The following is a 25805-nucleotide window of genomic DNA, read 5'->3' on the forward strand; positions in this document are numbered from 1 at the left end:
GAGAAAAGTGATGCAGAAAGAAAATGTTCATCCAGGGGTGTTTAATGCTAGCTGATCTTCCCAAGCTTTTGGACCCATTTGGAGTATTGGGAGAGGAAGGAAATTCAGGAATTCAGCTTCAGTTCCTTCCTCAGTGATGGAAAGCTCCAGCCAAGACTATTATCCACTGAGCAGCCCCCAGGGCAGGTGTGTCTCCTGAAACTCAGGAGGGCTGGCCACTCTGTGGGTCTCCATACCCTTAGCCCCAGTGTCAGATCACACTACTCTGTTGTGCTGAGAGTGTGCCTGCAGGCCAACCTTCTCCCAGATCACAACACAAGGCCCGTGTCCTAAGTGAGAGACAGGATCACAGCTCAGTGACTGAGAGGCTGTCTCAGGGAACTGGCTGGCTCAGGTCCAGAACCAGATATGCAGCCAGCTTAATTGGGGGCATGCTGGGGTTGAGCAGCACTGGCCACAGAGGCCGGGGCTGACACAGGCCTCTGGACCTATTTCTACCTAAAGTCTAGGCCTTGGAGTGTCTTTGCCCAGTCTCTTTAGTGAAAATCCCTAGGAACTCTTCTTCCTTTAGTAATTTTCAAAGTTGAGAGCCAGTTCCTGCTTCCTTAAACAAAACATCCACCCTGTCCCAGAGGAAAGCCCTACATTGCTTTTCATCACATGAATGGCTTCCCGATAGTTGCCTGCTCCCTGCCCTGCACACCACACCCCAGGCTTACATCAATGGAACAGCCCATGAGGGAGCCTCTCTCGATGGCTTTCTTCATGATCTTGTACATGTCTCTGGGAGCATCCTTGATCTCAAAAAACTCTGTCACCCCTCCTGTGAAGTCCTCCATGGCCTCTGTAGTGTTCCCACCTTTCAGGGCCTCATACGAACCATGGAGCCTTGGAGAGAGAATGAAGACCAATCTGAGGTCACAGGGTTCCAGGAAACATGACCCAGGCCCTGGGCCACCAGAATTTTACTGTTGGGTCCTGTGATGTTCTCTTATCTAATTCTCCAACAACTCTGTAAGCTAATGGAGTAGCTACTATGATTCTCTTTCTTCACATTCGAGCAACTGAGTCTTATAGGCTAAGTGGCTTACCCAAGGCCACAGAGAACCAGAAACACTGGGATGGGAACCCAGCCATTCTCACTTCCTGACTCTTCTCTTTCCACCATACTCTGAACCCCAAGGAAGGGCTCCATAGAGCCCTTAGAAATAGCTGGGGTGGAGCTTCCAAGTTGAGAGATAACATGGCTTTATTAATATCCCGCGTGATCATGAGGTTGAGCCAAGCAAGACCCTGGGAATGTGAGCTTCAAAGATCTAATGCTCAAATATAAGACTTGCAACATCACCACGAAGGCAGAATTAAAGTGCTCACTATGGGAAGCTAAAGCTAAAGATTTCCTACACATGTCTTCATCCTCCCCTTAAATACAGTTTTTTAGTTATAGCCGTTGCTGCCTGGACCCGACCCCCTCAGACTTAGGGACCCAGTTGAACTGTTACGCATGCGCACATGTGCACGCACGCTGCCTCTTGTGACAAGACTTCAGCTGGATTTTGCAGCCCACCATCTTTAGCCCTGCCTCACATCCTCAAGTGTTGCCTTACTTAGCATAAGCCTTCTCCAGCAGAGCACTCCAGAATTCATTGCGGTGGTTGGACTTGGTGAAAACCAGTTGATTGTTGTAAGTCGGCAGGCAGTCATCAATGACCACATCCACCCAGTCTCCGTAGCGCCAGAACTGCACAGAGGCACCAAGGACAGAGTCACATCGTCAGGTTACCACGTGCCTCTCCTCCACATTCCTCAGACTCTCTTTGATCCCAAAGCGGTCCCATTGCCTCAGCTCTGCACTTGGTCCTTGTTCATACTCTTTTGGGTTTGGAGGGTGTGTATCTTTCTCTAACTGGACCGTGAGTTCCTTGGGGGCAGGAACGTGGGCTACATCTTGCTTTCTCTCTTGCACACAGTCCGGCCAGCCTCAGGGATGGTAGGTCCCCCATGAATATCTGAGGACTTGAGATTGTCATTCTCCTGCTCAGTAAGTCTGGAGTGGGGCCTACGTATCATATTTTAGGTATTTTAGCTGATTCTAATATGCAGCAGCGTTGAGAACTGCTGGCCTAGGTGAAGGTGACGTATTGATTTATGGATCTCTTGATGACAAACAAGGTAGAAATGGCTGCTGAAGAAGACTGATAGGGAAAAGGAGAGTGTCCCAGAATATACTCTGGCTATAACAGGAACATTGTCAAATAATTTCAATTCTGAATGTTCCTTTTTGAACAAACCAATTTTAACTGAAGACTGCCAAATGTGGTTTAATTTCCCCTCTAATGACATTGTTTTCCCTTATTGAAAAGAGGGGGAAAAATCTATGTGGTCTTTCTATTTGTGGCCCTATTTAGGTAGAAGACCCTTTAAATATCAGAGGGAAACTAGCAGCTTGATGGCACAGGGAAGAAACGAAAATGAGGGCCTGGCTGCCTTACCCGTGTTCAGAGGGCAGCAGGACCTGAACCTGAACCTGAAAAGAAGACCTTCTGTCAAGCCTTCAGTCCTGAGGTACAAAATCAGCAGGTACGTCAACTGATGATTTGGGTCAGTCCCAGGACGTGTGTGTGTGTGTGGGGGGGGCTTTCAGGGCTGGAAACAGATGGATGCCTCAGAATCCCAGCATCTGCTAGATCCCCACGTGTGGAGCTCACTTCAGTTTTTGGCCAGCACCAGGATCTGGCTCTCTGGTTTTGCGTCTAGATTTTGGATCTAGAAAAATTTCCAATGGTTTAGTTGATTCTGGATACAAAAGACTCCTTTCTGGGCTGAGCCAGAAGCCTGGTCCCCAGATTGACCAGATTTTCCTTCCAAGGCCTGGAAAAGGTGAGTGATAGACTTGGTATCGACCTGTCTTTAAAGCAAAACAGGTAAAGGAGCCATAGTCATTCAGGGGGTTTCCTTTGCAAACTAAAGGGCCCTATGAACCGCCAATGCTAATATCTTAGGAACCTACTTGAGAAAGGCTGCAGGTAACACAGCAGCCAGCTGGAAAGGCAAAAATAGATCCACAGGCCAGCAAACAGGATGTCTTCCTGCCTTTCTGGAGCATGGCAGAAGATGGGGTTTTGGGAGGGGGGCTGCTGAGGGGGCAGAGATAAACAACTGCGTCCTCACAGGCCTGAGGCCTTAGGGGGGTCATTGCCCACAGCCAAGACTGGGAGGGTGGGTGGAATCTTTCCTGAAGCCACTGGAAAGTCAAGGCCAGAAGACCAGCGGTGGGTAGACAGCAGCTGGCCCTCTTCCTTTACTGTTTTTTCTTTTTTAAACACAATTGTGAAAACACTTAATAAAAGTTTAATCATACAAATGATCTATAAGAATTCTCAAAAATCAGTTTTGATATTACAGAAAACAAATAATAACATATGTAAGTGGTACATTCCAAACACATCGTGGTGATGGGAAAACCTCCACACGCTTGTGGTGTTTGAGGTAAGTGTTCCTGAAAAGGTGGGTTTCCAAAAAGCAGCTGGCCCTCTTCACCACACTCCAATGAGCTCACCTGGAAGTGGAAGATGCCCGCATAGTTTTCAGTGAAACTCTGATCGTGGGGTATGACTCGGAAAAGCAGGCGCTCGTTCAGGGTCAGGCAAGCAATGGCTGCGAGAAACCAGCAGTCCCCTGCAGGGAAAGTACATGGCATAGGTCACCTCCGGGGAAGAAAAAGGCCCAATCCCAGCTGATTCTTCTGCTTCTCTGAAGTACAAGTTCACTTAGTGTTCACTGTCCTACTTCCAGATCTGACCTCAGAGAGGTCGACCCAGAGGAGTTTGATGGCAGTCCCTCGACAATTCGATCAGGGTGACTTACTCTCTTCTGACTGGTTTTCCAGAAGGGTATAAGCAATGGCTCCTTCCGTAATATAAGCTCACTTCCTTTTTGGACCTCAATGAACACAGAGCAGTAGGTCAAATGTGTCATTCTTCCTAACACCTGGATGAAATCTGTACTTCCTGGACTTTTGCAATGTGAGTGCATACCTCAGTGGAGACTGAGCATCTGAGAGCCATCGGCCAAGACCTCTTGTACTGGAAGGAAAGCCAGTAAAGCAGCTTCTCTGCAGCCACTTTATGAGGGCGCTGAGATATTGCTGGCCATGGAATGAGATGGGGATATTTTCTTATTCTCTGAACTTCCTTTCTGGCAGAATACTGTATTTAGCGATTTTGCTGTGTGTGTGTGTGTGTGTGTGTGTGTGTGTGTGTGTGTGTGTGTATGAGAGAGAGAGAGAAAGAGAAATAGAATGCTCAAGGGGCATGCCTGGCACACTGACAGTCATAGAATTTCCTTCTAAGCAGATGGGTTGAGTTGTGCAAGGCCTTTGATTTCCTGTGTGGATGTGACGGCACCTTTGAGACTGTAGAGGGGAGACTGAGAGCTCCCAGCAGCCGTCCTCCCCACCCCCACCCCTGAAGAAGCAAGCCTCTTCTTTGAAAAAGTGTTAAGAAGTCCAGGTTATTAGCTCTCCCAGGGCTCTGCAGACATCTTTCTCCCGGGTGCAGGAACCCCGATATTGAAAACCTCTTCAGCCTCTCTTTCTGGGGCTAAATTCCTTTCATTTGGTCTCGAGTGCACCTTTCCCTCAAATTTTAAATTACGTCTGTTGATGTTCTTTCCACCTTTGCTTCATAGAGTTTCCTGCAGTCCAGTCGCTTCTTGGCCTTTTGGCTAAGATCAAGTGTAGAGCTTTCCTGCAGTTCGTGCCAAAGATAGTACTTCCTGAGAGAGGAAGGTCTGGTAGAAGAGCCAAGGTGACCACCCGGACAGAATGCTGGGTGCTCGTCAATATGGCAAATGTCATCCTTGTTGAAAGACTCCATTAATATGGAGCCACTCTGGCTGGGGCATTTTAAACAAAAGTTTGAGTTACAAGTGCACTTTTTGTGTGCATATGGATTCAATATATATTCAAGGGACATGCTTGGTATTCAGACAGTTTCAGAGCTCTCTTTTAAGGAAATGGGTGCAGTTAAAAGCAGGGCTTTTATCCTCCTGAGTGGGGTGTGCAAATGTCCTTCAGACTGTCAGGAGGATGCTGTGGACTGAGGCATATCCCTTGTGAACTCATGAGATCGTGGCGGGGGGGGGCAGTGGGGACAGAAATTAAATGAAACCATCACCAGCACATAGATAAATGGGCACAAAGTAGTGTTATAAAAACCTCCTCCCCAAAATTCTTTAAAAGCAAAACCAGATGTTAATCGCCTTTTAATCACCCCTTGATCGTTTGGCTGGATATGACCCGAGGGTACTTTCCTACCTAGATCTCCTTGACAGATGTCAGTTCTGTTGGCTCCACCAATGATAAATCGAGGATTCTCACAGATTTCCTGTTGAAAAAAAAAAAGGAAATAATAACAGTGGTAGTAGCAATTGTTTGTAGTGGCCCATTATGTAGTACTAACATCCTATATCGGGGGCATTATATACGCCACTCATTTAAGCCTCTCCAAACAGCCTGTGAGTTGGATAGTATCATTCTTATTTTTCAGATAAGGAAACCAGGGCTCAGAGAGGTTAAGAAACTTGCCCAAGGACACACAGCTAGTAAGTGGTGGAAGCCAGAAGCCTGCCTCCTTTTCCCATTGTTCTACATTGGTCCCACACACTGACATACTGCGTGAGTAAAGATGTACCTTAGGAGTTAGGACAGTATCATTACTGTCACAGCTTTGGCAAGGGACAACGGAAAGCGTGGATCTTTTTTTTTTTTTTTCCTGTGCCAGGAAAATAGGTGCAGGAGGGAAAATATTTATTCCCAAGATGTGGTAACAGCGATATTTAGTCGCCATATATGCCTGGGTCCTAAGGACATGAGAGCTGGGGAGAGCAGAAAGTAAATTTAGTGTGGGCCTTGTAGGTGTCCTGGTCAGCTGACGGTTCATTGCTTTACTCAAGCTAACCCCATAAGGCATCACGGGCCCCATTAGTTTTCAAATTCAGGTACTACAGATGATGTGCAGCCCAACAGAGGCCAACAGAGGGCACTCTTGTTTTTTCTTCCCATGTCTTGTGCTTTGTTTTTTAACTTTGAACATTTTGAAATAATTGTAGATTCTTTGTTTTTTGGTTTTAACACCATTCTTCAGAGGCTTAAGAAGTCTTGCTATCCCTGTGACAAAACCCCCCTCCCCCCATCTCTTCCTGTGTGTGTGCATGCGTGTCTCTCCCCATTCTTGCCCCCATCACAACAACTCCATACACCAAAGTGAGTTGAAGCTCCCTGTACATGGGGAATCTCTCCCTCCTACCAGATGGAATGTCTTGCTTAGACCACACCACATGCCCCTCCCGTCTGAAACTCTTAATGCAATGGAAAGATAAACCCCAAACCGTAATTCTTACAAAGGTTACCTATAAGAGAATAAGATGGTGGGAATAAGGATGGAAGTAAAACTCTGAATATAACTGAAAATAGTTCTGACTTAGGAACCAAGTCAATTTTTACATAATTAAAAGCCAAAATTAAAGGAAAGACAATTTTAAAAAGCAGTCTGTAGGGGCGCCTGGGTGGCTCATTCAGTTAAGCTAAGCATCTAACTCTTGATTTCAGCTCAGGTCATGATCTCATAGTCATGAAATGGAGCCCCGTGTCAGGCTACATGCTGGACGTGGAACCTGCGTGGGATTCTCTCTCTCTCCCCCCCACTCCCCTACTCACATGCATGTGTGTGTGCTCTCTTTCTCAAAAATAAGACAAACATTATATCCAAAGAAAACAGTCTGTAAAAGCTGAAAGCAAATTGAAACAAAGGAACCGAACTGCAAATCAAGTCGGTGGCATGACCTCACACGTAAAAAGAATTCTTTCAAGTGACTTAAAATATAACATTTTGACTCTTTATCCCTTTTGGGATATATCCTAAGGTCAAAAACCCAAACCATAAAGAAATATGAACCATAAGAAATAATAATAATATTTCAAAACTTTGTCATATATGTTGTATGATAAATAAGAATTTATATTAATGTCCGTAGGCACCAAGATTTTTTTAGCATAAAAGAAAATATGTAAAGTTAGAAAGCTGAACAACTTAAGTAACAGCCGTGCAATGTTAGAGTTGAACTGGGTATGTAAACGTGACTCAGGATTTGTTTTTTGTCTAAGAAAGTATTCCCCATCTCTCTGCACTAAAAACAAACAGTCCCCTCTCCCCAAAACAACTCTCCCAAACTAGAAGCAATAGCAATATACCTTCTTCTTAAAATGAAGCGAAGTAAGGCATAGTGGACAGGTTTTTTGGTTTCCCCATTATTGATTAACACATATTTTGTATGTTATATGTATTATACATTGTATTCTTACAATAAGGTAAGCTAGAAAGAAGAAAATATTGTTCTGTTTTTAGAGAGAGAGTGTGTGCCGCGGGGAGAGGAGCAGAGGGAGAAAGAGAGAATCTTTCAGCAGGCTCCACACTCACTGAATGTGGAGCCTGACACAGGGCTTGATTCCATAACCCTGGGATCATGACCTGAGCTAAAATCACAACTCAGACACTCAACCAACTGAACCATCCAGGCACCCCAGAAAGAAGAAAGTATTAAGAAAATGATAAGGAAGGGGCGCCTGGGTGGCTCAGTCAGTTAAGTGTCTGACTTTGGCTCAGGTCATGAGCTCATGGTCTGTGGGTTCAAGCCCTGCATCGGGCTCTGTGCTGACAGCTCAGAGCCTAGAGCCTGCTTCAGAGTCTGTGTCTCCCTCTCTGACCCTCCCCAGCTTGTGCTCGCTCTCTCTCTCGCTCTCTCTCTCTCTCTCTCAATAATAAATAAATAAACTTAAAAATTATATATATAAAAAAAGAAAATCACAAGGGAGAGAAAATACATTTACAGTGCTGTACTAGATTTACAAAAAAAAAAATTTAAAAAAAATCCGTGTGTAGGTGGACCTGTGCAGTTGAAACTGGTGTTGTTCAAGGGTCAACTGTACATTCTTCTGCCAGAGCTGCTAAAGCTGGTAGAATGTTAGCCTGAAGCTGTCTGGGGCATCTTTGCCCCATTGCAAAGTTAGTCTGCTTGAGAATAAAGCTGACTCAGAGGAAACAGATGCAGATGGGGGGCAGAGGAGGGAGATGACGACAGATAAGCAGAAAATAGATAGATCTATAGATAGATACCATTAGGGACTGCATCTTGATGGCATGGTCTGAGCCTGGATTCAGGTGTGTCTAAATCCAGCATCACTCTTGAACACTTGAATTATACGAGCTTTTTTTTGGTTTAAGCTAGTTTGAGTTGGGCCTCTGTTACTTGCCAGCTGAGACCTTTGACTACTATATTTTCTGCCCGTTTGACGGAATGTATTATATAGTGACTCAAATACTAGACTTATAGCTACATTTTTTAGTTGTTACAGGTGTAGCTTCTTCTCCTTGGGACCATAAATTCATCCTCCCACTGCCCACCAATTCCAGGGTTGACTACTTGGAAAGGCAGCAGTGACTACCCTGGTCTCTCTTACATCTATTAGGAGGCCTAGGTATTTGGGCGGAGTTACATTTTTTGCAATAGTAGATTCCCCAATACACCACATCTACCTTCAACACCACCTCAGCTAAATTCACCAAACATTAATTGAACCCCCAAGTACGTACAGAACTGGGGGAATTGAGGGTACAATAAAAATGAGAAATCATCCCTGCCTGCCTTCCACAAAAAGCACAGCCTAGAGACACTTAATTACTTGTCTTCATAAGAGATACCTCTTTGGTGAGGATCTGTTACCAAGCTTATTGAAGGCTGATTCATAAAAAAAGCTCTGATTTGCCTAGATACCCCCTCTCTACCACCTACTTCTTCTTTCCTTACTTATAAACACTGTGTCAATAGCCCTTAGAGGGTCTGAGACCTGTTTATGTTGGTTGATATGTACAAAGGGTAAATGGTCCCAGCTCTGTCACTTTAGCTTGGGGACCTAAGATTGCTAGCTATTCCTTTGGCTATAATTTAGCCTGGGGACTGGATCTGTCAATGATGGAGTCCCAGCAATGAGCAACACATGACCATTTCCTCAGTTTTTGGGTACCGTGGTTCACACAGCAATTTGAAATTTTTATTGTGTACCTCCATCAGTAAAATATTTCGAATGTGCAACCCTATGTAAGTAATCTTATTGGTTGTAAATTACCTATGTGTATATCGATTGTCCTCACCTATACTGTGTATTACAAAATACACCAAAACATACACTTAAAAGGTGGTGCTAAAATAGATCCATATGGAGGATTTCTGGTTCAGTTCCAACATGTAAAGATCCTGGAAGTCCTCACTCTTGTCCTTACCACAAGAAAAACCTGAGCAAACTGAAAATCACTGACTTTGCTGGGACCCATCAGAGAACTGAAGTCGCAGGGCAGCTCACCACTACCCTCAAATATGGGCACAAGTGAAATGAGAAAGTTACAGCCAAGATCTGCTTGCCCGGAGCGGAAACTGCTGGAGCCATAAAGTGGTGGGAACAAGCAACTGGTAATTTTGATGAATTTCCAGAAGCTGAGTGTGGACTAGCATGAGTGTGAGAAATTTCTGGAGGCCACAGTCTTGGGACAATCTTCCCCCCTTCTTATATACTTTCATGGTTTTTACCTCTGAAAATCCCACCAAGTTCTCGTGGTGAAGATCTAAGAAAGATCTACAAAGGCTTTTCTGGAGTTTTACCTAAGTTGGGGGAAGGGCATTGCTCCCCATACAGTCCCATCTGGGAAGCTCCCCTTCCTTTCTCACCTAAGAAGGGAAAAATGCTATACCAATGGGGAAATGTGTATGAAGGCCAGAGCCCAGAGACCTAGGCCCATTAAAAGATGGAGATTTAGTCATTACGTTAATGAACATTTCCCTTCCCCACCTTAACAGTGCATCAACAGGGCTTCAGTATAATAACAGCGACTTACAGCTAAAGATCTTCAAGGTGCAAACACTGAGGGGGAGTGCTTAGGAAACCTGAAGGCAAGAGGAGGGCAATATGGGGGTAAAACAAAAATACTAGAGGAATTTGAAGTCTTTGACACCTGCAGCTATAGGAAGCATTAATCACGGCACAACTCCTAGTCAGCTTAACATAAATCTTATCACCAAAACTTATTTATCTCAGTTCTTAATGCCCAAAACAACATGTCTGGCTTTCAGCAAAAAACTATAAAGGGTGCCAAAAGGCAAGCAAAAATAGTCTGAACAGAGAAAGCAAGCATCAGAACTAGATTCTGATATGACACAGATATTGAAATTACCAGGCAGGAATCATTAGTAATAACTATGATGAGTACGTAAAGAAGTATGACAGAAAAAGTAGATAATGAGCAAGAAAAGATGGGTCATATAAGCAAGGAGGTGGAAAGTCTGAGAAAGAATAAAAAAGAAATGCTGTAAATGAAAAAACACGATAACATGTATCGGATGGGCTCATCCACAAGCTGGACATAGACAAGGGAAAAATCAGTGAGGTCGGAGGTAAGACAATAGGAACTTCCCAAAGTGAAATGCAAAGAGAGCAAACAATGAAAAAAAAACCCAAAACCAAAAAACCCCACAAAAACCCAGAGCAAAACATCCAAAAACCATGGGAAAACTTATACATGTGTTATACCTATGGATAATTGCAATATCAGAGGAAGAGAGAGAACAGAGCAGAAGAAACATTTGAAGTAATAATGGCCAAGAACTTTCTCAAATTAATGACAGATACCAAATCACAGATCCAGGAAGCTCAAAGAGCATGAAATGGCATAAATACTAGCAAAATACAACAACACAAAACTACTACGCTTAGGCATGCCATAGTCAAACTGCAGATAACCAAAGACAAAAAAAAAAAAAAAAAATCTTGAAAGAAGTCAACAGGGGAACAAATCCATTTCCTATAGAGAAATGAAGATAATTATAGCAGACTTCAGAAGCCATGCAAGCAAGAAAGACTGGATAGAAATATTTAAATTGATTAAAGAAAATCCCATCAAGCTAGAATTCTATATGCAAGAAATTATCTTTCAAAACCGAGGGAGAAATAAAGACTTCCTCAGAAAAAGAAAACCAGAGAGAATTTATTGCCAATAGACTTGCCCTGCAAGAAGTGTTAAAAGAAGTGCTTCAGGGAGAAGGAAAATGATATAGGTCAGAAACCTTGACCTACGTAAAGAAAGGAAGAGCATCAGAGAAGGAATAAATGAAGGTAGAATAAAACTTTTATTTTTCTTATTCTTAATTGAAAGATAACTTTGTTTAAAGTACTAATAATTACAATGTGTTGAGTAATTATAGCATGTGGATAGATGAAATGAAGGAAGGAAGGAAGGGGGGAATTGGACATTTTCTATTATAAGGTGTCAGACTACATATATAATAGCATAGTGTTATTTGAAGGTAGAATTAGATTAGTTGGAAGTGTATATTGGAAACTGTAGCATAACCATTAACATTAAAAAATGCAACTGATACACTTAAGAGAGAACATAAAATTGTCTCATACAGAATATTAAATTACTGGAAAAGGCAGAAAAGGGGAGGGGGAGAAACAAAGAACAGTTCTCACAGAAAACAGTTACAAACATGGTGGATAGGAATCCAGCTATTTCATAATCACTTAAATGAGAATGGTCTAAATACACCAATTAAAAGATAGAGATTGTGAGCATGGATAAAAAAAGAGACCCAACTATATGTTGTCTACAAGAAACTAGAGAAGGATGCACCATGCTAATGTTAATCAAAAGCAAGGTGGAGTCATTGTGTTAATTTCAGACAAAGCAGACTTGGTAACAAAGAATATTAGACATAAAGAGTTGTATCACATAGTGATAAAGGAAGGAGTCCGTTCTCTGAGAAAATACATAGTCCTAAATGTGGACGCACCACATTGCATTGTAAGAAGTCTGGCTGGTCAGCACAGACCTTTCTGTTTAAACAGAAGCGGCATGTCCCTGATGAGCCAGCCTTAGGCGAAAGGTTCAGAAGGCATCTCCAGCTTCCCACAGCCTCCTGTTTCTTAACTGTTCACCACTTTTCATGGAACTCTCCTTGAAACTGTGAGCCTCAGTGCTCTCAGCCACTCCACTTTCCCACCCCCAGAACACCTGCTCTCAAGAAGCCTTGATAATCAATTATGCCTTACTGTTTAACTCTGAATAAAGCCAGCGCATTAGCTCTCTTAAAAATATTTACAGGCTCAGGACCTCTAAAGCGTTATAACAATCTCTAGTTCAGGAATAGAAAATAACACCTACCATTTCAAGAGGAACCAGAAAGGTGTTCTGGGGGCACATAGGGAAGAGAACCTTGATAAGCCACTTGCTCAGATCGTGGATCCATGGCCTCTGGCCCTGGACCACTTGACCTCCTGTCCCCAAGAGCTGTCTCCTGAAGCCCTGTCCCTCCCATCCCTACCTTTGGCCTTTTCCACGTGATGGCCTTCATCTTGGTTTTCTGGCTCAGCTCATGGGAGCCCAGGGCCTGAACACCTGCTGGGAACACACGGTCTTCAAAGAGGCACTTCTGAGCAAGGCACCGTCGTCTGAGAACAACAAAATCCTGCCCCTCATACTTGAGGGGCTGTGAGACAGTGCCCTCTCCATTTCTCCTGTCCCTCTCCCGGATCACGCGGTCACAGAAAAATCCTGGCAGCAGGTAGGGCATGGTGACCGCTCAGGGAGTGGAACTGGACCTTCACTGCGGCCTCTCTCCCACTGCGCCCTCAGTCCAGGCCTAATCCTCCCATGAATGGGCCGGAGCCTATATAGCTCCTCCACCCTCAGCAGCGCGATGCAAATGAACACAGTCCAGAGAAAGGCCGTGGTCAGAGTCAGCAGCTTTGGCTGGAGGCCCCTGAGCCCACGGTCAAGGGGCAACACCATGCCAGTCCGGGAGCCAGCAAGGGGAGTGAGAGAGCCAGGACAGCCCAGGACAGGCCTCAATGGCTTGTAGACCTTTAGGGTACTTCCATCAGCCTTGCTGGGATTCCTTCTTTAAAGGGAAAAAATATAGTTACCGAGAGGCTTACCCTGCCTCAGCAAAAGGCATTCATGCCTTTGACACTGGCGGCCAATGGGATATAGCATGGGGCCTTCGAAACATGCTGTATACACTAATCCTATACAGGCTGCTGAATGCATAGAAGGAATCTGCTCCAAGCCATTGTCTGAGGTTAATGAAGCCTTCATTCTCCTGATGTCCCTGCCCCATCCCCCCAAAGACCTTGACTGGCCATTTAGGGCCATTTAGGGCCATTTAGGAAGGGTAGGTAACTTGGCCCTGGTAGAGTAGGCCCCATGGTAACAAACAGACATCCACGGTTACAACTTCAGAATCTCTGAGGCAGAGAACGTGGGTGGGGAAGGAAGGAGAAATGTGTTTGTCAGAATTATATTCACAAGGAAGCCCCGCTTTTTCAAAGCCTCCCCATGCTTCAGTGGGCAACTCAATGTGAGAGCTGGGAGCTGATGGCAGGTGGACACTCGGGCCTGGCAGGCTGCCCACTAGCAGGGCGCTGTCCCCACCCAGTCACTGGCTCCTGCCAGCCTGCATCTACTGTGGGCTTTTCCAAGTGTGGGCTTTGGACTACCTGCATCAGAATTGCCTGGGATGCCGGTTTAAAATGCAGATTCCCAGGATTCACCTTAGACTTAAGGATGTAACTATTCTTGGTAGGGGTCTGGGACTCTTCACTCTAAAGAAGCACCCAGGAGATTCTTACGTCTCCCAGGGTTTGAAACCATGACATTAGCATTACAGGGCACTCAAAATAATTTCTGAGGTCGGGTCTTTTGTGAAATAATTATATTTTATTCTGTTTATACGTGAACAAAGTTTAATAAAATCAGTACAAAAGATACATAGAGGAATAGGAGTCTCTTGCCCTGCAAATCCCTCTCCTCAGAGACAGCCACTTTCAATTCTTGTAGCAATTTCTTTTGGTATTTACCTCTGTATTTCTAAAAAACATCGTATATTATTACTTTTTAGTTTATTGTTTTTAGAAGGTATCAGCAGAATTCCTATTTTGGCCAATGAGATTTAACCTTCTCACATGAAGCTCTGCCCACCACCTTCCCAAAATAGTAATGTCATAAATTTTGGTAAGATTAAAATTCAGTATTTACTTGAGTATGATGAGGTGACTATTGTTCGCTTCTTAGCTAAGTGCTATGCTGTTTTACATTTCCTTTCTGTATGAATTTTTTTCCTCTTATTCTTTATAATTTTCTGATTTTCTATGTATTGATCAATGCTTTTCCTCAGCAGTTTTCCAAATACTTAAACTCGTCAGATAACCTAGTGGTTCCATTGCTCTCCCACCAAGGCCTTCCTCTGCAGCCTCGTTCTCCCATACAGACCGGACTGGCCGCCCTTCAGGTCTGGAGCAGTGGCCTAGGATGGACTGGGCCCTTCTGGTGCCATTCACTTCCCGGATCTTAACGCTTCTTTGGTTTACTCCTTGATTGGATTGGCCGACAACTTGCAGCTTCCTAGGTAAGGGTGCACAGGAGGTAAGTGGCCTCAGTCCTTGCCCATCTAACTACGTTTTCTACTTGTCTCATGATTGAAAATTTGGCTAGGTATTTTAGATTGAAGAGCATTTTCCTTTCAGAATTTTTAATGCATGGTTTCATTGCTTCTAGCATCTGGAGTTGTGAGAAGTATGGTACAATTCTGATGAATATTCCTTTGTATATGACCTGTCTTTTCCCTCTAAAAGATTTTAGGGTTTTCTGCCCTTCCCTCCTACTCCTCCCACTCCCAATTCCAAAAGCCAAATTTATGTGCCTTGGTATGAGGTGGGTTTTTGTTTTGTTTTGTTTTTAAATTCTTCGTGCTGAGCACTCAGTGACTCCTTTCCATACAGAGACTTTTGTCCTCAGTTTTGGCATATTCTTACATTATTTCTTTGACATTTCTCTCCCTTTCGATTATTTCCTTCCTTTCTTTCTTCCTTCCTTCCCTCCTTACTCCCTTCCTTTCCCCCTACCTCCTTCCTTCCTTTTCGTGAAACTTCTAAAAATCTGATGTTAAACCTCCTCTAATTTTATTGTATTTTCCTATTTTTGTGTTCTACATCCTAGATTTCCTTGATTTTATATTTTAGCCCTGCTACTAAAATATGTAAATTTCCACTCTCATAGTTTTCTACTTTATATTATGAAAAACTTCAAACTTACAGGAAAGTTTAAAGAATGGACACCCATATAGCTTACATCTAGATTCAACAATTGTTAACATTTTGCCATCTTTGTTTTCCTGATCTATATACGTATATATGGATCCTATTTTTTTTGCTGAACCATTTGAAAAAATGTTGACAGTGTCATGACACTCCACACCTAAATACTTAAATGTATACTTAGGCTACAGCAGGCATCTCCTAAGTACAAGAGCACTTTCCTACTGACTTGAATGCCATTATCGCTAAGAAAATTAACTATTATTCTCTAATATTATCTAAAATCTAAATTCATATGTTAATTTCTTTTTTTAAAATTTTTAATGTTTATTTATTTTTGAGAGAGAGAGAGAGAGAGAGAGAGAGGCAGAGAGAGAGGGAGACACAGAATCCGAAGTAGGCTCCAGGCTCTGAGCTGCCAGCACAGAGCCCGATGCAGGGCTCAACCCCACGAACCGCAAGATCATGACCTGAGCCAAAGTCAGACACCGAACCAACTGAGCCACCCAGGTGCCCCTCCACATGCTAATTTCTTCAGTTTCCCAAATGTCCTTTATAGCTGCTTTAAAAAAAAAAAAAAAAAAAAAAAAAAAGCCAGAATCCAATTAAGGTTGAAGTGAGCATTAGTGAACTGGAAGGGAGGTCAGAAGAAATCTCCTAGAATATCACACAGAGAAGCAAAGAGATGGGAAATTTTTTAAAAAGAAAGAAAAAAAGGTTAAGCTATATGGGGGCTAGAGCAAGGTAAGTTCAGCATATATCTAATTGGAGTTCCAGAAGAAGATAATAGAAAATATGGAAAGAATTAATATTCTAAGAAAGTTTTTACAGTTAATCATTGACTCCAATCCTCAGATTCAGGAATCCCAAGGAATACTAAGCAGGAAAGATGCAGAAATACATGTTGAAACAAACACAACATAGCAATATGGCAGAATACCAGAGACAGCGTAATCTTAAACACAAAGAGAAAAGGCAGATGGCCTATTAAGGGATACCAATTAGAATGATTGCGGATTTCAGCAAGAATGTAAGCCAGAAGATAGTAAGGAGAATCAGCCTAGGACTGATTACCCAGGAAAACGATTTCATGAATGAGAGTTAATTTTATACAAATAAAAATTGAGAATGCTTACTACAAATAGATTCTCACCAAAGAAATTGTTAAACAAGATACTTTAGGAAAAAGCAGAATTATTCCAGAAGGAAAAGTCTAAGACTCAAGAAAGAACAGTAAACAGAGAAATTGGTAAACGTGTGTAAAATATTGACTGTTTTAGAAAAGTATATTTCCTACTTTTTAAGGTTGAAAAATCAATATAGAGCTAAAATTCTGAGCGACAATGACAGATTAGTTGGGAGAAGAATATTTAGAGTCAAAGTGCCTTATGGTATTCATATTGTTTTTGAGGAAACTAAAGCTATTGATCAACTTCAGGCTTTGTCAGGATGAAACATATGTTAAGTATTTAGGGTAACCACAGAAAAAAACAGAAATAGTCAATAACATATGAACTAATAGAAAAAAAGAGAAAACACTTTTAATATGTTTTTAAAAGGGTGTAAAGAGGAAAAAAGCAACATTTAAAAAGTAATACCAACGGAAAGGTTATGGTTAAGATGACAGTAATAAATCCAATAGAGATAGATGTTCATAATCAATGTAAATGGACTAAAACCTTCAGTTAAAAGACAAAGGTTTTCAGATTGCATTAAAAAAACAACAACAGCCTTCTAAGCAGTTTATAAGAAACACACCCAAGACATCAGAACATAGAAATCTATAGCAAGTCTATTCAACAGTGAGGCAGCTAAGATTAAGTTCCCTTTAAAGTTAAGACCCAGGGACACCTGGGTGGCTCAATCAGTTATGTCCAACTCTTGATTTCGGCTCACGTCATGATCTCACAATTTGCGAATTTGAGCCCTGTGTCGTTAGGCTCTGCCCTAACAGCGTGGAGCCAGCTTGGGATTCTCTCACTCCCTCTCACTGTACCTCTTCCCTGCTCATCCTCTCTCAAAAAAAATAATAAAATTTAAAAAATTAAAAAATAAAATTTTTTTTATTATCTGTTATCTCCTTTTTGCTGGAAGATTTAGTGCAATAAAACAGGAATTAGGTTGCTCAATACAGTTGTGCATAATGTACCAGGCAGCCCTGTCATTATTTACAAATGACCTAACTATCTGTATGGAAATGGAATCTATAGATAAATAACTTGGGGTTTTCAAATTGTTAGAATTACTAAGAGTTTAGGAAATATATTGTATATAATATGAAAGTCAAATGCATGTTTATGCCTGAGAAATTGAGTACAATTTTAAGAAAGATGCCCTTTATAAAAATAATAGCAAAAGCAAAAGATGCCTAGGAAGAAATCTGACAAAGGATGTTCAAACCTTTATGGAGAAAATTATAAAAGAACTTGATGGAAAGATACTAAACGAGACCTATTTAAATGGAGAGACATCCCTTCTCCATGGATAGGATGACTCAGTATTGTCAAGATGTGCATTATTCCAGGTTGATTCAATGCAATCTCAAAAAAATCCCAACAGGATTTTCTGTGGAACGCAATATCCTGATTCTAAAATTTAAATGGATGGGGCGCCTGGGTGGCGCAGTCGGTTGGGCGTCCGACTTCAGCCAGGTCACGATCTCGCACTCTGTGAGTTCGAGCCCCGCGTCAGGCTCTGGGCTGATGGCTCAGAGCCTGGAGCCTGTTTCCGATTCTGTGTCTCCCTCTCTCTCTGCCCCTCCCCCGTTCATGCTCTGTCTCTCTCTGTCCCAAAAATAAATAAATGTTAAAATTTAAATGGAAAGACAAGGAGCCAGATACAGTTAAAACAATATTAAAGAAGAAAAGTTAGAAGGACTGGCTCTACTGAATGTCAAGATTTATTGGCACAAGGTGTGGAGTTGGCACAAAGATAGACCAATAAACACAAGTGAAACATGGTAGAGAGTGCAGAGACAGAACCACACATTGGCAAACATTTGATCTGTTTAAAAAGTGATATTACATAACAACAGAGGAAGGATTTTTAAAAAAAAATGAATTCTGCTGGGAGCTTTGACTATCCATATGGAAAAACAACAAAATCTGATCCCTATCTTATGTAAGAAAAATTTTCTCTGGATGGATTATAGACCTAAATATAAAGGCAGAAAAATTAAGTTTCTAAATGATAATAAAGGGGCACCCTGGATGGCTCAGTTAATTAAGCATCCCACTCCTGATTTTGTCTCAGGTCATGATCTCATGATTTGTGAGATTGAACCCCACCCCTGTGCTAACAGCAGCAGAGCCTGCTTGAGATTCTCTTTCTCTCTGCTCCTCCCCCACTCTCACATTCACAAACACTCTCTTTCTTAAATAAATAAACATTTAAAAAATGATAATACAAACTCCACACCCGAAAAACAAATAACCCAGTGAAGAAATGGGCAGAAAACATGAATAGACACTTCTCTAAAGAAGACATCCGGATGGCCAACAGGCACATGAAAAGATGTTCAACGTCGCTCCTTATCAGGGAAATACAAATCAAAACCACACTCAGATATCACCTCACGCCAGTCAGAGTGGCCAAAATGAACAAATCAGGAGACTATAGATGCTGGAGAGGATGTGGAGAAACGGGAACCCTCTTGCACTGTTGGTGAGAATGCAAATTGGTGCAGCCGCTCTGGAAAGCGGTGTGGAGGTTCCTCAGAAAATTAAAAATAGACCTACCCTATGACCCAGCAACAGCACTGCTAGGAATTTACCCAAGGGATACAGGAGTACTGATGCATAGGGGCATTTGTACTCCAATGTTTATAGCAGCACTCTCAACAATAGCCAAATTATGGAAAGAGCCTAAATGTCCATCAACTGATGAATGGATAAAGAAATTGTGGTTTATATACACAATGGAATACTACGTGGCAATGAGAAAGAATGAAATATGGCCTTTTGTAGCAACGTGGATGGAACTGGAGAGTGTGATGCTAAGTGAAATAAGCCATACAGAAAAAGACAGATACCATATGGTTTCACTCTTATGTGGATCCTGAGAAACTTAACAGAAACCCATGGGGGAGGGGAAGAAAAAAAAAAAAAGAGGTTAGAGTGGGAGAGAGCCAAAGCATAAGAGACTGTTAAAAACTGAGAACAAACTGAGGGTTGATGGGGGGTGGGAGGGAGGGCAGGGTGGGTGATGGGTATTGAGGGGGGCACCTTTTGGGATGAGCACTGGGTGTTGTATGGAAACCAATTTGACAACAAATTTCATATATTAAAAAAAATGATAATAAAGAAGAATGACTTTAGTTTAGGAAAAACTTCTTTAACAGAACATGAAAAGCGCTAACCATAAAGGAAAAATAATAATTAAAAATTAATTTAGAACTTTTAAGTCAGAATTTTAAAAATAGGGGTGCCTGAGTGGCTCAGTGGGTTAAGCTTGTGATCTTGGCGCAGGTCATGACCTTGAGTTCCTGAGTTCGAGTCCCGTGTAGGGTTCTGTGCTGATAGCTCAGAGCCTGGATGGAGCCTGCTTCGGATTCTGTGTCTCCCTCTCCTTCTGCCCCTCCCCTGCTCCCACTCTGTCTCTCTTTCTCAAAAATAAATAAACATTAAAATATTTTAAAAAAAAGAATTTTTAAAATAAAAAAAACACCTTAAGAGAGTGAAAAGGCAAGTTACAAAATGGGAGAAGATATATATAGCATATCTAACCAATAAACAATCAGTATCCAAAGAATGCCTACAGTTCAAGTTGAAAAAGACAACTCAATTGAAAAATTAGCAAAGGCAAGGTATTTCATGGACATCAAGATAACAAATGATCAAGAAATACATGAATGTGTGAAAAGATGCTCTGCCTCATTCATAATCAGGGAAATGCATCTTTTCATACATTTCTTGGCTATTTCTGCCCCTCTACCCCCATTTTCAGTATCTTACTGCTAAGCTATTTTAGCTTCTTCACTATGATGTCCAGAGCTTTGTCTTCATCATGGCCCTCAGGAGGAGCTGTTGTCTTGTGGAATATAAGAGGAGGCAGTCCTAATTATTTATTGAATTGTCACTTTCCCCAGAATTTATGCTCCCCCACCCCCACTCCAGCATGGTGCCATCGTGATTTTCTGCCGAGTAAAGAGAGGGCTGGCTCCCAGCTGGGTACCTCATTTTACCTTTGAATTACCATCATCATTATTTGTTGACTCATCATGCTAATGTATGTCATTTACAATATCTCATTTAATCCTTAAAACTCTGTGAAAGTAAGAATTTTCATATTCTTTTCACAGATGAGGAAACTGAGACCCAAAAATGGTCAGTAACCTGCTGGAGGTCACCTCGCTAAAAGGTGGAGCTGGGATTTGAATCAAGTTTGTCTGATTTGAAAGCATGTGCTTTCCCCATCACTGTGTTATGCTCCTGTCCTTTGCTGCCTCCACTCATAGTAATTGCTACCTTACCTTGAGCACCTACCAGGACTTTAAGGCTGCTAGTTCAGAATAGCCACGTGATGAGAACATCACTATGTCCTTTATAAGCAGAACATCTTTCATATGTTCATGTATTTCTTGATCTTTTGTTACTCTCTGTTCATGAAATACCAGTCTTTTGCTAATTTTTCTATTGAGTTTGTCTTTTTCAACTTGAATTGTGGTCATTCTTTGGCTCTTGATTGCTTATTGGTTAGATGTGCTATAAATATCTTTTCCCACCTCATGAATTGCCTTTTCCCTCTCTTAAGGGAATTTCTTAATTTAAACTTCTAAACATTCTATTTATGTGACTTGCTAGTGGCAGAACCAGAGTCCAGACACAGGTTTATTTGGTTCTAAGTTTAGTTTGTTTTTTTTTTAATGTTTATATATTTTTGAGAGAGAGAGTGTGCGCGCATGAGCAAGGGAGGGGCAGAGAGACAGAAGGGCAGAGGATCTGAAGCGGGCTCCACACTGACAGCAGAGAGCCAGATGTGAGGCTCGAACTCATGAACCATGAGATCATGACCCGAGCTGAAGTCGGATGCTCAACCGACTGAGCCACCCAGGCACCCCTAAATTTAGTTTCCTTAACTACTCTGCACGATGCCCTCAGGTCTTCCTCTTTGTGTCTAGCCCAGTGATCCCACTTCTCTCGAAACTGTCTGACAGAAGATGACACATCTAAATCAGATTACAAGCAGACCTCCTGAGCCGGGTTTATGGGAAAGATAAGTAATATCCCTGAGAGGAGAAGCTGCGTAGCCAGTGACTGAGCCCTCAGCCCTGTAACAGAGGGCTCACTGCACACAGCCTGGGTTTTCCTGTAGTTCTGTTTCTTCCCTCTCATTCCACATTGGAAGGGAGTAATTTTATTTTTTGCCAACCTAGGGTTTCTTCTTCTCAGAGTTGAGTAGTGCAGGCCAGGTAACCCCCCTGGCTGGGAACATACACATGGAGAGTGTTAGTTACACAAGCGATGGGGCACACAGAAGGGGCCATCAGAGCAAGAGACCTCTGGTGTCACCACACATTGTCAGAAAGCTTTCATCTTCTGAGCACTGAAGCAGTGGCTAAGCTCTGGGTCCTCAAGAGTCGGTGGTCAGCTCTCCTCCACATTTTACAACTTCCTTCAACTTCATTTCAGACTGAAAGGAGCCAGGCTACTTGAAAAAATAAATTGTTCTACGTCTGGGGCAAGAAATATACAAGATGAGCCTGGGACATTCTGTTGTGGCCAGAAAGCAAGAAATCTGTTTAAGATTAATGGGGTCATGTCAAATGATATAGGCAATTTATAGGGGGTTCCCACTGGCCAAAGATGGGACAATTTGAGCATCAAGAAAGTCATGACTGTAATGGATTAAAACATGTTGCAATGTAGGGTGCCTGGGTGGCTCAGTCGGTTAAGCCTCTGACTTTGGCTCCAGTCAGGATCTCGTGGTTTGTGAGTTTCAGCCCCATGTGCTGATAGCTCAGAGCCTGGAGCTGCTTCAGATTCTATATCCTTCCCTCTCTGCCCCTCCCCTTCTCGCAGTCTGTCTGTCTGTCTTTCAAAATTAAATAAACATTAAAAAATAAAAACATGTTGCAATGTTTACTATTAATCATACCCTTAGTAGGGTGTTGTTCCAAGCTGTGATATTTAAGAATGCAGAGAACATAGGAATTACAGTCGATTCTCGTTATTCATGGTAGTTATGTTCTATGAGGTGCCAGTGAATGCTGAATTAGTGAATATTGAACCATTGCTCCTGGAGGAAATACAGAATTAGATTCCTGTGACCCTCTAGTCACATTTTAATCAACTGATCAATACACACTCTTAAGTGTGTTTCTGTTTAAAGACACCTTATTTAATATATTTTATTGAGTCATTAACATTGCCCTCACAACCAACTCAAGCGTTAATGAAGCTTATCTAACACATGTATTTTCTCCCTGAGGCACACCCCAGCCTTCTTGCATTAGGAACATGAGAAAGCACTTTACATTTTAAACAGAGAAATCACCAACAAGAAGTGCAAAAATGTGAAAAACGTGGCACTGTGTAGACTATGAAAAGGACGCCTGTTTACAGTGTGAGAGCTAAGCTGAGAAGGCCGACTGTCCCCTTGATTTCATCTGGGAATGTGCGTGGAGGGCGACTCAAAATTTTCACTGCCCTACACATGTCTGCAGATGACCACAGAAGCACCTTGGAGACTGATTTGGGGTTACAAAGAAATGTTAGTGAGTAGGGGAATTCACAAATACAGAACCCAGGAGTAATGAGGATCGACTGTATACAGATCATAGCACTGACACCTCCAGTGCTGGAAAAACCATATTACAGGGGAAGGTTAGGGGAGGTTTATAACTATTTGATCTGAAAACAATTAAAAGAAGGATGAGATTGTTGATGAACAGGGAGAATTACTACGTACAGGAAATCTGCTGACTGTTTCACTGTCTTCTGGATCAGACCAGAGATAAGGGGCAAAAATTGTGGCCAGAAGAGTTCTGGCTAGAAATGAGGATGCACTTTCATGCTGTGAAAGGTACTAACGATAGGCAGGTTATTGAAGGAGCTGGGAGCATCTGTTTTCCCTTCAAAATCTTAACATCAGGAAAGAAACTTTGAAATGGAATGGCTGAAAGAAAAGGTTTCCAAAGATCCCAAACAATACTAAAATTTATAAGGAGTTTTTGATAGCAGTTTTAATGCTATCTTCCCAGTATTCTGGGGGAATATAATAAACTTCTATTAGTTATAGAAGTTATTATAATAAACTTCTATTAATAAAGTTCTGATGGTGATTATTTAGACTTGAAGTTTGGATGAAATGGTAAAGCAAGCGTCAGCTTCTCTCTTTTTGTTTGTTTGTTTTGAGAGAGTGAGTGGGTAAGGGGAAAAGGGAGAGAATCTTAAGCAAGTTCTACCCTCAGCGTGAAGCCTGATGCAGGGCTTGATCCCATGACCCTGGGATCATGACCTGAGCCAAAACTAAGAGTTGGACACCCAGTCAACTAAGCCACCCAGGGGCCCCCTTGTTTGGGCTTTTCAAATTTTTAGCCTCTACTACAAAGCTGTCATCATCAAGACAGCATGGTATTGGCACAAAAACAGACACATAGACCAATGGAATAGAATAGAGACTCCAGAATTGGACCCACAAATGTATGGCCAACTAATCTTTGACAAAGCAGGAAAGAATATCCAATGGAAAAAAGACAGTCTCTTTAACAAATAGTGCTGGGAGAACTGGACAGCAACATGCAGAAGAATGAAACTAGACCACTTTCTTACACCATTCACAAAAATGAACTCAAAATGGTTAAAGGACCTGAATGTGAGACAGGAAACCATCAAAACCTTAGAGGAGAAAGCAGGAAAAGACCTCTCTGACCTCAGCCGCAGCAATTTCTTACTTGACACATCTCCAAAGGCAAGGGAATTAAAAGCAAAAATGAACTATTGGGACCTCATCAAGATAAAAAGCTTCTGCACAGCAAAGGAAACAATCAACAAAACTAAAAAGGAACCAATGGAATGGGAAAAGATATTTGCAAATGACTTATCGGACAAAGGGCTAGTATCCAAAATCTATAAAGAACTCACCAAACTCCACACCCGAAAAACAAATAATCCAGTGAAGAAATGGACAGAAAACATGAATAGACACTTCTCTAAAGAAGACAACCAGATGGCCAACAGGCACATGAAGAGATGCTCAACGTCACTCCTCATCAGGGAAATACAAATCAAAACCACACTCAGATACCACCTCACGCCAGTCAGAGTGGCCAAAATGAACAAATCAGGAGACTATAGATGCTGGAGAGGATGTGGAGAAACGGGAACCCTCTTGCACTGTTGGTGGGAATGCAAACTGGTGCAGCCGCTCTGGAAAACAGTGTGGAGTTTCCTCAGAAAATTAAAAATAGACCTACCCTATGACCCAGCAATAGCACTGCTAGGAATTTACCCAAGGGATACAGGAGGACTGATGCATAGGGGCACTTGTACCCCAATGTTTATAGCAGCAATTTCAACAATAGCCAAATCATGGAGAGAGCCTAAATGTCCATCAACTGACGAATGGATAAAGAAATTGTGGTTTATATACACAATGGAATACTACTTGGCAATGAGAAAGAATGAAATAGGGCCTTTTGTAGCAACGTGGATGGAACTGGAGAGTATTATGCTAAGTGAAATAATTCATACAGAGAAAGACAGATACCATATATTTTTACTCTTGTGTGGATCCTGAGAAACTTAAGACCATGGGGGAGGGGAAGGGGAAAAAAAAAAAGAGAGGGAGAGAGCCAAACCATAAGAGACTCTTAAAAACTGAGAATAAACTGAGGGTTGATGGGGGTTGGAGGGAGGGGAGGGTGGGTGATGGCTATTGAGGAGGGCACCTGTTGGGATGAGCACTGGGTGTTGTATGGAAACCACTTTGACATTAAATTTCATATTAAAAAAATAATTCCAGTTAACATACAGTGTTAACTGTATTAAGTGTTATTATCAGGTATATAATATAGTTATTTATTATTCTTATATATTATATATTATTTATATTTTTATATTTATAACAATAATTTTCATAATTATAATATATTTTAATTTATAATAATTATATTTACAATAAATATTTTATATTTATATTATTTATACATCATATATATAAATTATATATTATATTTATATATTATATTACTACATATTATATAAACATATAATATATAAACATATATAATATAGTGATTCAACAATTCCCTAGACAACCTGGTGCTTATCACAAGTTAACTCCTTAATCCCTATCACCAATTTCACCCATCCCCCCACCCACCTGATAACCATCAGTTTGTTCTCTGTAAGTACCAATCTGTTTCTTAATTTGTCTCTCTCTCTTTCCCCCTTTACCCATTTGTTTTGTTTCTTAAATTCCACATGTGAGTGAAATCATGTGATATTTGTCTTTCTCTGACTGACTTTTTTTGCTTAGCATTATACTCCCCAGCTCCATCCATGTTGTTGCAAATGGCAAGGTTTCATTCTTTTTTATGGCTGAATAATATTCCATTGTGCATATATACCACTTCTTCTTTATCCATTTGTCTATCGATGGG

At 41.7% G+C, this 25805-nt stretch overlaps 1 protein-coding gene across 3 annotated transcripts in view; it reads right to left on the reverse strand.

Moving 5' to 3' along the window:
- The window catches only part of CAPN3 (calpain 3), a 50442-nt gene that overhangs the window by 19372 nt on the left and 5265 nt on the right, over positions 1-25805 (reverse strand). For all 3 annotated transcript variants that reach the window (XM_042987715.1, XM_042987714.1, XM_007081703.3), the window contains exons 2-5: positions 5318-5387; positions 3560-3678; positions 1608-1741; positions 720-888 (exon numbers count right to left, since the gene is read on the reverse strand). In XM_042987715.1, coding sequence (XP_042843649.1) covers positions 720-888; positions 1608-1741; positions 3560-3678; positions 5318-5387 — 492 coding nt within the window. The remainder of the gene's footprint in view (positions 1-719; positions 889-1607; positions 1742-3559; positions 3679-5317; positions 5388-25805) is intronic.

Source organism: Panthera tigris, chromosome B3, assembly GCF_018350195.1.
Source record: "Panthera tigris isolate Pti1 chromosome B3, P.tigris_Pti1_mat1.1, whole genome shotgun sequence".
NCBI lineage: Eukaryota > Metazoa > Chordata > Mammalia > Carnivora > Felidae > Panthera > Panthera tigris.